The sequence below is a fragment of the Solea solea genome, chromosome 10, assembly GCF_958295425.1.
Source record: "Solea solea chromosome 10, fSolSol10.1, whole genome shotgun sequence".
Classification (NCBI taxonomy): domain Eukaryota; kingdom Metazoa; phylum Chordata; class Actinopteri; order Pleuronectiformes; family Soleidae; genus Solea; species Solea solea.
The window spans coordinates 18549418-18561802 of record NC_081143.1 but is presented as its reverse complement, the minus strand read 5'-3'; the positions used below and the strand labels follow the sequence as shown (position 1 = coordinate 18561802).

Here is a 12385-nt window from a genome sequence, read left to right as displayed (position 1 = left end):
AAGGTAAACAAGCTCAAACTTCAATAGCACTTTGTAATGTTCCAGTGTGTGAAATTCAGTTAAAATCATTTGTGTACAATCCTCTGAATGTATGCATTGTTGTTGTCATTACCCCAGTATAGTATCAGGAGCTGGTCCTCTCTACAACCACCATGTTGGAACACTATTTTTTTGCAGTAGCCCACTATGGACAAACTAAACACTGTTTGAGTTGTAAAGATAGCTGAAACTTAGCATACCATACCAGGTTCTTCTACATGCTTGAAAGGGGAGGGATGAGGTGAGGGATATTCAAGTTTGATTTGTTTGCCAGTCATGCAACTGTCCACAAACATTGAAGGTGACAGGTTTGAGTGGATGAGGTTGCATGTTAGGATGACCCAAGTGCCTTTTCATTTATACTAATGTGTGGGGTTTAAGAAAAAGAAATCAAGTCGAAACAGAAAATCTTTTTGTCTATATTTAGGGGGCAAAAAAACTAACTTTTATTTTGAAAAAAGCATTATAAAAAGTATTTGTTTTACATTATCATTAGCCAGAGCTTACTAGCTGATGATTTACCTTTCATCTCTTACCCATTTTATTGTTTAGAGAGTGCATTGTTTTACACCCATAATTATAATTAAGTTTTTTTCTGTAAGGTCGAATGCTGGAGAACAGATTTGATGTTTGTGAATCTGCAGTTTGTACCTCAGTCAAGTGATCCACCAGGACACATCTTGGTTTTAATGCAACTCTGACAGCCCCGTGGCCGTCAACCTCAGACTGATTAAGGCCTTGAAATGTCAGACAGTCAGACACAGCTACATTACTGTGGTCTGCCACACTGTTTCTCACATACTTAGTTTCCTCCATTGCACCAGTATGTAGTACTGTCTCTGAAAGATTACATCAGATTTTGCCGAAGATATTTTGGTTGGCTCTGCGTTTAAGTTTAGTGGGTATCAGCAGGTTTTTTTTCCCCAACCACATTTTAAATCTTTACGACATTTATATCAATATTTGCAGTGATGCTGTTAAAAGTGATGATTCTGTTTGCTACATTATGGGTGTGAGGTTTTTTTTAACCATTGAAAGATAAATATAAAAGCAAACTGGGTTAGCAGTGAGTCCCGTGTATGTACACGTAATGTGACTTGACAATATAAGAAATGCCAGCTGTCTAAGCAGTATATGTATATAGCAAAGTACACGTATGTGCAGAATAGAAAGCAGCCTGTATAAGTGTGAGCAGAAGAGGACCGACAGAGTAAAAGATTAAATAAAGCAATCTAATGGTAAGACTAGTTTGTAACTGAATGGCCTTCGCATACCAGAAAGATGTTCTTAATTTGTGTAGTACGTTTCTGCTACAAATCTTGCTTTTGCTGGTTTGTTTATTTGAGCTGCTGTATAAACATGGTGGCAGCCTCCGTAAAGCAAGGCCCTTGCCTAAAATTAATATATATGGCTTATTATATGGCCATGGAAACCATGCTAGTTTTATTTTAAAGTGAATTTATAGTTGTTCATAGATAATCACAATTACATTTCTACCATTAAACCCTCCTAATTGTGACAAACCAGACTCTGAACAAATTACTTGTATTTTATTTAGACACACAATGTATTGCCTTTCCTATGTTGGACACAGAGTTCTTAACACGTGTGCTGGGGTTGTAACTTAATAACTGTAATAGTTAACTGTAATATTTGTGCCATAATTTAGCATAAAATAAAAGTCAAATGAAAGCAGAAAGCATATCATAGTCTGTCATTGCAGACTGAGAAGGTGTTTTATATATATACAATGCACTTTAGTCAGTAGGCAGTCTCATCACCACCGTCTACACATCTGCTGCTGGATTCCTGCACTTCATATACTTTGAAATGTTATTGTGCAGATGTGGGAGTGTTGCAGTTGGGGAAAATGTTAAGAGGTCACACCTTTACTTGCAAAACAGACGAGCATATTATTCAAGTAAGTAATATACTGTGTTTATGCAGTCTGTGACTCCATGTTCTGCAGAGTCAGCAGTGGCTGACCTCTCTACATTCGCCTGCATTTTAGGCAAGCGAAAAGAGCAGGGCACCAGCTGATACTCTGAGCAGAAGCCCACATAAAGGACCCTTTGATTCTCTGGGCTGGGTGGGGGGTGATGTGGGGTATGTGTTGTGGCGGTGGTTGCTGTGGCTTTCACACCCCAACAGTTATTCAAAGCCACTGCAGCCCACCTGTGCCAGCTGTCGTAGAAAAGAGGCCAGTATACTTTGTCTTACACAAACATCCACGCAGACTTGCTCTCACCTGACACACCCAGTCTGCATCCCTGCTTGAAGGCCTATCGTGACACTGCAGGTTCAGCTGCAGGTGATCCAGTTCAAGAAAATGTTCACTTCTTCGTTTCTTCACTTCTTCAGCTACTTTCCTCCCACTCCCTCTACCTTGGAATAACAATAATAAAATACTCTGGCCCTTGCATTGAATGTGAAAGTTAATATTTCTTACCAAAAGTCATATTTCACTCAAGCTGTCACAGCAACAGGAACCATTTCTTCTTTTTTTCAAATTCAGGCAGATTTTCAGCTTTGCTGTGCTTGTATTTTCTATATTTACCATCAAATATGCAGAGCTTGTCCCATTTGGAAACCAGAGATGATGAACTATGTCGAAACTTATTTTTAATTACACTGTGTCCTCAGACAGAAAAAAAAATATGCGCTGAAATTATGTTTTATTATATGGTTCTTGAGCCTCTGAGCCAAATGCAACTCATTCCATTTTGTTTAAAGGTCATCTTTTCTTCCCCTCCTCCTTCCTATAGTGGTTTTCAGGATTGCTCTGTTGCAGTTTTACCCTTTCTTTGACATGCTAGGAGCCTCAGTGCCTGCCAATAAAATAAATAGCAGCGGACTTGATTATACAGGGATAGACTGGTGAAACACTGCACCCATTTAGTTTGGAAAGCCCAAATAGATGAGACCTTTTTCAACCTTTGTAACCAAAGAACCCACTTGTACAGTGAGAGTTGCAATATGTGGGTGGCTACGTGCTTGTGCCGTAGAAGTCCTCTCCTTCCATTATATACCAGTTAAGGCCTCATTGATGTGCTGCCTTTGTTTGGCCAGCAGCAGCCTCGACAGTCCACTCCCAGCAGAGGACAGTAGCTTCTTTTTAAGAAGTCCTCTGCTGGCTCTGCGTCTCCTCACTGGGAAATGAGGGCTGCTGTCCTCTTTGATTATGTTTTTATGAGGCCCACCCAGGCATCTCACCACCAACACCACAATGAGTGCTGGAGGAGGCCACAGCGAGAGTACTGACCATGGCACGTCTTTGCCAAGATTTTTTAATAATGTATCTCAGCCTTAATTTGAGTATGTAAGCTCTGAATTGCAACAGAGCATCAGTAGACAAAGGTCGGGATTTGAATTCTCTGAGGTGCAGTCCTCAGTCTGCTGTGTGACCAACATGCTTCCCCACTCACACCCTCTTCTCCACTTAACCTTGGTCTTCTGAAGCTGCAAAACAAGGCTGCACTTTGATTTGGCAAACACAAACTAAGAGCAGCATCTGGATTCTACATTTGTCAGAGCATCATTTGTTGCACATCACCATTGCCGTGTTGACAAGAAAAAGACTGGAAGTTTACACAAAATGTAAAAGGAACAGGGTACGCTTCATTGGTTTGATGATGACAGTTATTAGTTATGATTGTGGTAGGGCAGAGGTACCCACTGAAAATCAACCTTGGCCGTCAGCTGCTGTGGTCTTACAAGAAGAAGTAAAGATATATTGTTATATGTAATTGTTGAAGTTGCAAAAAAGCAGCTAGAGGTTGTAATAGACATGTTTAGAAGTTTGTAGAGATTAGAATTGTGTCAGAGAACACACTGTGGACACACTGCCTGGGCATCAGCTGCTCTTTGTTAACTTCTACCGTTCACTTGGTGTGTGTGTGTGTGTTTTGTCTCCTTCTCTCTGCCTATTTGGGCTTAATCTCCCTCCCTGTGTCTCTCCTTGTGGTGATATTTACTAAATGTCTGGTCAAAGACCCAGTCAATCCACAGGTCTGGATTAGATTTACTCAGAGCTTAGTTTTCTCTTTAGGGCTCTATGCTTTGAAACGAGTGAGGAGAGAGAGGGAATGTCTTACAGAACTCCCTCGTTTCTGTGGTTAAAGGATATTTGAGATGGAGGGGCTGTGTAATTCCCTACAGGACGTATCCCTCTATCTTTATGTAGATCTGTTGCCCCCACCAAAGCAGTGCACATGAAAAATATAATTATGACCATGTGACAGTAAACAGCTGCAACACACCAAATGGATTTTTGGAGAGGGCAACTAAGAACAAACCATTCAATACTTTTGTTAAAGTTAGTTACAACTTGTGCTGACATATTTCTCTTTTCTCTTTTCCCCTCTGTCCCTCTTTGATGTCACTCATCTGCTCCTCTACCCCTCCGTGTCTCCTTGACTGTTCATCTTCTGCATCCCTTTCCTACTACTGTAACTCTCTAGTCATCCCATTCAGTTGAAGGACCAGGTTGGTCCTCCTGTTCCCCCTCCGCAAGTTCTGTCACCAGCCCAGTTACCTGAAGAAGCAGAGTGCCTGACAGTGCCCAAATACAAGAGAGACCTGGTGCAGAAGCTGAAGATCCTGCGGCAGGAACTGTCTCAGCAACAACCCCAGGCTGGTCACTGCCGCATCGAGGTCTGTCGAGAGGAGATCTTTGAGGTAAGTGAGAAAAAGAAAAAAATCTTAGTTTCAGTGAAATGTTTCACAGCAGAGAGCACATGCTTGTCGAAAAATGTAGTCGTGATACTTATAAACATGACGCTTGAACCTCAAATTTTCTTGATGAATGTAAACATTTGAAAAACCAGCTGACCACAGCTGCAAAACACATGCACTCAATTGAAATGACTATACCATGGTGTGCGCATTGATCGTTTGGCATTCGAACCATCACATGCTGAAATGCAGACTCTAAACATCCATGGAAACAATGGCAAACTGAGACCTTTGGATTTTACTGGCATTTTTTTCTACCCCATTTACGATGTTTGCCCGAAAAATGCCTGGGGCAGCACAGAACCAGTACTGAGAACCGCTTTATGATTTCCAGGGAAAAGCAGAACAGAAAGGCCTTCACAACACCACAAAAAATCTATTACTTTACTCCTTCTCTCCTCCGTCTCTCTCTTTTTCTTGCTCTCCCGATCATTTGTTCTACCGAAGCAAAGACATTCTTTCTGGATGATTTCAACAGCTAAAGGGTTTTTTCGAAGGGGGGGTGAGAAAAGGAGCAAAGGCAGCAGTGGCAAGTGTGCAGGGCCAGACATAACTGCATAACTACAAGTGGTGCAATGAAAAATATGACTTCACCACTCGTCAACGTGACAGCTGTGGAAGGGGAAAGTTAAGTGTGAAAACCATCTTTGCAGATCCACTGGAGGTTTTTGTGCAGGAACTAATACTGCAGTTCAATCCGGCAGTGAGTGTACACAAGTGTGCATGTCCTTACGATGGACAACGTGTGATTTCCTAATGTTAAGCTATGTTGTCTGCCACAAATACTTAACTCACTCGTTAACCATTAATGTAATGATTATCTTGATATTTCAGTTGCAGCAGAGCTGATGCTGTGGCAGGCAATTGTTTATTGTGGCTTGGCCTTTAAGTCTGTGGACTTGGCTAAGAGGACAGACAGAGAAAGGACTCTAATGTAATGTTTATTTCTTGTACTGTATGCGGTAGAGGTACAATGAGGATGGGCTGAATAATCAAGAGACATCATTATTATTAAAACCTTAAGTATAGTTTTGATGATATTTTATAGCACATTCAGCCTCAAAGTGTCTACAAAGGAGCCCACAGATTCACCTCTTCCCACGTCTCTTGGCTGATTAGTGTTAGAAGCCGTAGAAGATGGATGAATGGATATAGAGTGAAAGGCAACAGCTAACACTGCACATATTAAACAACTGAGAGTTACATGGAAAGCATGCCCTCTTTAGATGGGATGTAAAAGTACAGTGTTACGCCCCATCTAGGGTAGGCTGAGGCATACCATAAAAATACTCGGCTTCCTCAAGACTCAAAAAAATAGCCACAGAACTGCTGAACCGATGAAGTGCATTTTATTTACAATTGATAACAAATAATGGCGACCAAATGGCGTCAGGACGAATCTAAGTAGAAAAAAACACATCTTATCTGACAATTCTCAAAATAAGAGTACAATAAATTACCTCCTTAACGGAATACAAACAGGAGAAAATGGAGTCAAAAAGAATTGGCTACCCATCCCTACTAAGTCCAAAGAGTTAACCGAGAAGTAGTCGTTACACCCCTTTCCTAAAGATTACATACCCCCTATGTTTGATTTAAAGACAAACTACTATTTAGCTCTGGAAAGAGCATCAGCAATTATGATGCATCATTGTACCAGATTTCTGCATCTGCTCTACATGCAAATCCTGAACTATAATGGATGACTCTATCTATATCTTCAATAAATACATACATGTATAATGTGTAATTTCCACAGTTCCATAACCTACACACTTGGTCTGACCAGTATAATGACACTGAACACATAGTAAGGCTGTTATTATTGCAATCTTCATCCCAAACATGAGCACCTAGACTCTCTGCAGGTGTGTGCCTGTCCCATAAAAATCTAATAATTGTAGAGTAGCTCATGACCAAATCCTCAGGGTTGCATTTTTATGTACTGTGTAATGTTAAATTTACTCCGTGTGTGTGTTGAACTGTAGGAGTCGTACCGACAAGTGATGAAGATGCGTCCAAAGGATCTGTGGAAAAGACTGATGATTAAGTTCAGAGGAGAGGAAGGACTGGACTATGGTGGCGTAGCTAGGTAATTTCTTATATTTCTCTTCCTCTTTGTGAATTTGATATATCAGACAACATTTATTTATGCTTTTTAGTCATCATTTATAGTATTTCACCGTGAATCTCTGTGTATGTGATAGGGAATGGCTATATCTGCTATCCCATGAGATGCTGAACCCGTACTACGGCCTATTCCAGTACTCCAGAGATGACATCTACACTCTTCAGATTAACCCGGACTCTGCTGTCAACCCGGTAGGAATTATTTGGTTTCTGTGTTCATAAGAATTTATTTGTTCAGCCATTTATTAGATGTAGACAAAAATAGGCTTGCAAGTTGCAACCAACGATTATTTTCATTCTAGATTCATCTGTCAAAAATGTTCTTGATTAATGGATGAGTTGTTTTGAAATTGATCGACATATACCGCGTCTCCCCTTCTGGGTATATCTCTTATATACTGGCACTGGCACTGTGGTGAAAATTAAGCTGTTTTAATACATTTTTGATTGAAATTGATGATAAATTTGAATCTACATTTTTAATATTTGTGGTTTGTCTGCAGGAGCATCTGTCGTATTTCCACTTTGTGGGTCGTATCATGGGAATGGCTGTGTTCCACGGCCACTACATTGACGGAGGCTTCACTCTGCCCTTCTACAAGCAGCTGCTGGGTAAACCGATCACGCTGGATGATATGGAGTCTGTTGATCCTGACCTCCACAACAGCCTCGTCTGGATTCTGTAAGACCTTTTTCATCCAAGCATTTTCTTGTTTTTTTCTTAGTCCTCTACACTTACAGAAAACATGTGGTTGCCCAGCAATGCTAAAGTAGCTGTAGTTTTATTTTGACTAATTTTGTACGTGTTTGTACATCTTTGTCTTGTGTATATATAGGATATAAAGGGTTTAAAAATGTTACTGTGTACAGTACACTCACTCAAGGCATTGAAAGAAGAATAACACTCACATAATATAGTGATATGTGCCCTCTGCTGGTAGTTTAGGTGAACATCTAATCTCTAAAATGAACACCAGTGCCTGGTGGTGGCTTATCAATTGTATATAGCGGTGGTAGATAAAAAGTAAAAGAGAGCAGTAGATGTGGCAATACCAAGCGACATCAACAGCAAGAAGAAGGAACACAAGAAACTTGAGAAATGATAAGGGTTGAAAGAGGAGCTAGACAAGATGTGGGGCGTAAAAGCAGTGGTGATAGGAACCCTTAAACTGGGAGAGTGGCTTCAACAGATTCCAGGAACAACATGTGCGATCTCTGTCCAAGTTATAGCTAAGATACTGCACAGAACCATCAGGCTCCCAGGCCTCTGGTAGAGGCTTAGCTTGACACATGACCACCCAAGTGGACGTGAGGGGAACATATATATTGTATATATCTGAGAGAGAAAAACACTTCTATACCTTCTCTGGACTCTGTTGTACAGCCTCACAAACAAATCTGTAGTGTGACGGGAGGCTTTGACAATCATGGTGCAGGTCAGAGGGAGCGAGAGCGGCTGCTCCTCCACACCGACTCTGCATATACTGTAGGTCAGCTCCTATGCTGCAAAGAGACCTAAACAAGACTTGTTAATATTGGAGAGAGGGATTTCCTCATATCATCTGTTGTGTATAGAAGAGTGTGTATGTCAGTACTAAACCATGAGTATTTAATGACCTGCAGTAAAACTGGACAATCACGGACAGGTTAAGACATGTTTTGTGACTGCAAATAAAATTAGCAATGGCTAATGAAAGACACCCCTAAAACCTCATCAGCTGATCACCTGTTTAGTAGATGGTGATGACAAAATGAATCTCAATTAAGCACATGATGATGATTAAACTTCAGATTACTGTTCATTTTTTTGTTTTTGTTTTGATATGGCTCCACATGAGGAGATACGAGTAAAGCTGTGACTGTAATAAATTGTACTTTCTCTCTCTCTTTGCTCAGGGACAATGACATCACTGGTGTCCTGGACCACACTTTCTGTGTAGAGCATAATGCCTACGGAGAGATTATCCAACATGAGCTGAAACCTAATGGCAAAAGTATTCCTGTCACAGAGGACACCAAGAAGGAGTATGTCAGGTAGGAAAGAAGATGCACGGTCTTGCAGTGATTTTCAGTGGAAATGCAGGAGTCTATATTTTGTTAGTACTCAACTTGTGTTGGACAACAATAAACTGGTTGACACTTCCATCCTCTCCTCTGTGCAGGTTGTATGTGAATTGGCGTTTCCTGCATGGCATCGAGGCTCAGTTTTTGGCCTTGCAGAAAGGCTTCAATGAGGTCATCCCCGAACACCTTCTTAAATCCTTTGACGAAAAGGAGCTGGAGGTACAGCTGAAAGTGCTTTTACAATCAAGTCAAATCATCCCTTTGTATACACACACCAAATAACATCAGAGAATACAGCCAGCACATTATTCTGATGAATTTGTAAAATAAATGAAATTGTGTTAAAGGTTTACCTCACTCTCTCTGCTTTCAGCTGATCGTGTGCGGCTTGGGAAAGATCGACATTTTAGACTGGAAGTCTAACACCCGTCTGAAGCATTGCACCCCTGACAGCAACATCGTGAAGTGGTTTTGGAAAGCTGTGGAGTCGTTTGACGAGGAGAGGAGGGCACGACTTCTGCAGTTTGTTACTGGCTCGTCTAGAGTCCCACTGCAAGGCTTTAAAGCTTTACAGGGTATTTATGTGACTCTCTGTGTATACACACCTTCAGTAGTTGGGTCGATGTGGACAGTGCTTATCATTTTCTTATGGTGCTTTTCCACTCTACAGTTCTAGCATGACACAGCTCAGCGTCTCCATTAGGGGTAGTGGATAGTACCTGGTACCTGGTGCTTTTTTAGTACCTGGTACTGCCGGCCACTGATTGGTCAGAGAGTGTCATCTCTGGATCGGTCACGTGACATACTTGGTTTTTGGTGTGTTCGTTTAATCAAGATGTTTGTGTACTATTTTCATATTCCTTAAAGCATGATAGATTTCACTGTCCATGTTTTAAGATGTATGTGTATCTTCTACTGCACTGTCCACGTAACTTTAGAAGTCATTCAAAAACCACCTTCTTGTCCAAGGGTATGACAACCAGCATGTGGTTTGGACTGATTACCTACAATATTATGTTAAATGCTCAAACATCATCTTGAATGAGAGTACATTTTCGCAACACATTGTACCTTTCCCCCCCCAAAAAATATCAAAGACACGGTTTCAAGTTTGTGTCATTTTAAATACAACAAATGAGCACCTGTGTTTCCATTCGCCGCTGTAACGGTAATATTGGGAGTTGGTTCACTGAGATAAGCTCAATAGTTGTCAATATAAAGTGTGTATAAAAACAGGCTGATGGAAAACTTGTGATTTAATGCTGAACTTCAGTTGTTTTCTTTGACTGCAGGTGCTGCAGGTCCCAGACTCTTCACCATTCATCAGATCGATGCCAACACCAACAACCTGCCCAAAGCCCACACCTGGTGTGTGTCACATGCACTTGCAGACAAATACACATAACAACATATGCACAAGCTTAACATGTCACAGTAATGGCAAATGGTACTTTTTAAATATGTTGTGGCCTTATTGGTGTTGATCCTCTTTCCTTCTCTCCTGTCAAGCTTTAATCGGATTGACATTCCGCCCTACGAGAGCTACGAAAAGCTGTATGACAAGCTGCTAACGGCCATCGAGGAGACCTGTGGCTTCGCAGTGGAATGAGAGACACTTTGGAGAGTGTGCGTTTGTGTATGAATTATTTGCAACTGTGTGCGAGACTTTGATAGACTATTATCGTGAATGCGACATGCTGTCGATCTCACTCAGAGATGGATATGAGCGTCTTTGACCAGCCTGCAGTCTTCCTCCAATCTCACGGCTGTCCACATTTGTTTCTTATTGATGATCTCATTGACCCGTCTGAACAGCTGCTAGAGATTCATCCCATTTTTCTTTCTTTTTAATTTCTTTTTTCTTTTGGTGTCAATCAATAAGAGCTGCCTAGAGACGCAGTTATCATTTTGACTTGGCAGTTTTTTTTGCCTTTGCAGTCAGAAAAAGGAACTGTGGGGAAAAAACTGAAAACTCTTCTTACTTTGAAATTAATCAAATCAGAAGATTGACATACTAGTCATTTGTTACCTTGCAAAATTTTCTGTAAAAACAGCGCGGCACCATTTTGTGTTGCAGTCTGAACTGATTAAAGTGATCCTCGTCATGCTACTGAATCTATAACGTTGCAGGTAGCCATATCTTGCCCATAGTAGCCATTTTAACCTCATTCAATACTGGAGCGCCACAAATCCCTCCTACCTCAGTGTCATTTTTAAACATTTAAAGGGTTTCATTCCAAAATGCTATCATATTTTGTAAAAAAAAAAAAATAAAAACAAAATTGGTAGCACGTGTTACTCAGAATCAGAATACATTTTTACAGCAGTGCTTCTCAGTTACTTACACTTTTATACAAGCGGTTATTTCGTACCTGTTAGACCGTACGATTGAAACAATAAATGTATCATTTTGAAATGGAACTCACACAGACGGACATGGATGCAGAGTAGGTCTGAGGTTTTGTGGCGTTTTTTATGTCGAGCTTGTGACGATTGCTCAAAGATGAGAGACGGACTCTGGTGAAGAAGAAGAAGAAGAAAGAAAATAATTGTTTGTGGTTGTTTTGTACTTAATCACTGCACACTTTGGCCACAGCTCCTATAAACGTATGTCTGTGTGTTACTGCATGTTTACACAAATGTACGTTTTTATGCAAGTTAGGTAGAGATTTGTTGAGTTCTCCTAAAGCTCTGCTCGCACAGTCTCCTGTGTGTGTCACTGCAAACATCACACTTTGAGCCTGGTTCATCTGCCTTCACTGCATGTTCTTTCTCTGTTATGTCCGACCCTGTGTCACTGACACTTCCTGTCACATGGTTTGTGAAGGACACATCTGTCCCCGGAACCAGGCTTGATTTGAAAGAAAAAAATATAAAGCATCTTTCAAGGCAGATGTCTATTTTCAGTCACATCCGTTTAGTCTCTTGTCACTTTAGAGCACTTTACAAACTAAGCAGTGATGCAGGAGTGCTTCCTTCACATTAGATTAAAAATATATCATGTTTAATTTGCTATTCAATTACATAAGAAATATACAGAGACAATTGTATCTATACAACTGTAATGTTTGAGTATATATGTACAAATGCATAGCTATTTTGTATATTGTTGCTTTTTTTCTCCCCCTTTCTGTTCATTTTAAATGCAAGCATGTTGCAGTCTGTCACAGACCTCTGCATTCTCAGGTGAAGTTCTTTTTTCTTTTTCTTTTTTTGCATTTATTATGCTAGTATGTGAGAGAACGGAGTAAAACTGGGTCATAACAGAAACTAGATTTCAGAGAAACTGTCAATAAATCCATGATAAAGTGTAGTGGTTGGCAGTTTAAAGTGACACGCGTTACGTCTTCATGGGTGAGCAGGAAAGGCCATATTTGCTGCTCTGGACGTGTGCGTCATCAGACAATGACCAAGCAGC

At 40.6% G+C, this 12385-nt stretch overlaps 1 protein-coding gene across 2 annotated transcripts in view; it reads left to right on the top strand.

The window, feature by feature from the left end:
• LOC131466704 (E3 ubiquitin-protein ligase SMURF2-like) overlaps positions 1 to 12139 on the top strand; it is a 51649-nt gene extending 39510 nt beyond the window's left edge. For both annotated transcript variants that reach the window (XM_058640132.1, XM_058640133.1), the window contains exons 12-20: positions 4500 to 4716; positions 6762 to 6865; positions 6981 to 7095; positions 7407 to 7585; positions 8800 to 8937; positions 9066 to 9186; positions 9341 to 9542; positions 10260 to 10335; positions 10477 to 12139. In XM_058640132.1, coding sequence (XP_058496115.1) covers positions 4500 to 4716; positions 6762 to 6865; positions 6981 to 7095; positions 7407 to 7585; positions 8800 to 8937; positions 9066 to 9186; positions 9341 to 9542; positions 10260 to 10335; positions 10477 to 10576 — 1252 coding nt within the window. In that variant the 3' untranslated portion in view covers positions 10577 to 12139. The remainder of the gene's footprint in view (positions 1 to 4499; positions 4717 to 6761; positions 6866 to 6980; positions 7096 to 7406; positions 7586 to 8799; positions 8938 to 9065; positions 9187 to 9340; positions 9543 to 10259; positions 10336 to 10476) is intronic.
• The last annotated feature ends 246 nt before the right edge of the window (positions 12140 to 12385 follow it).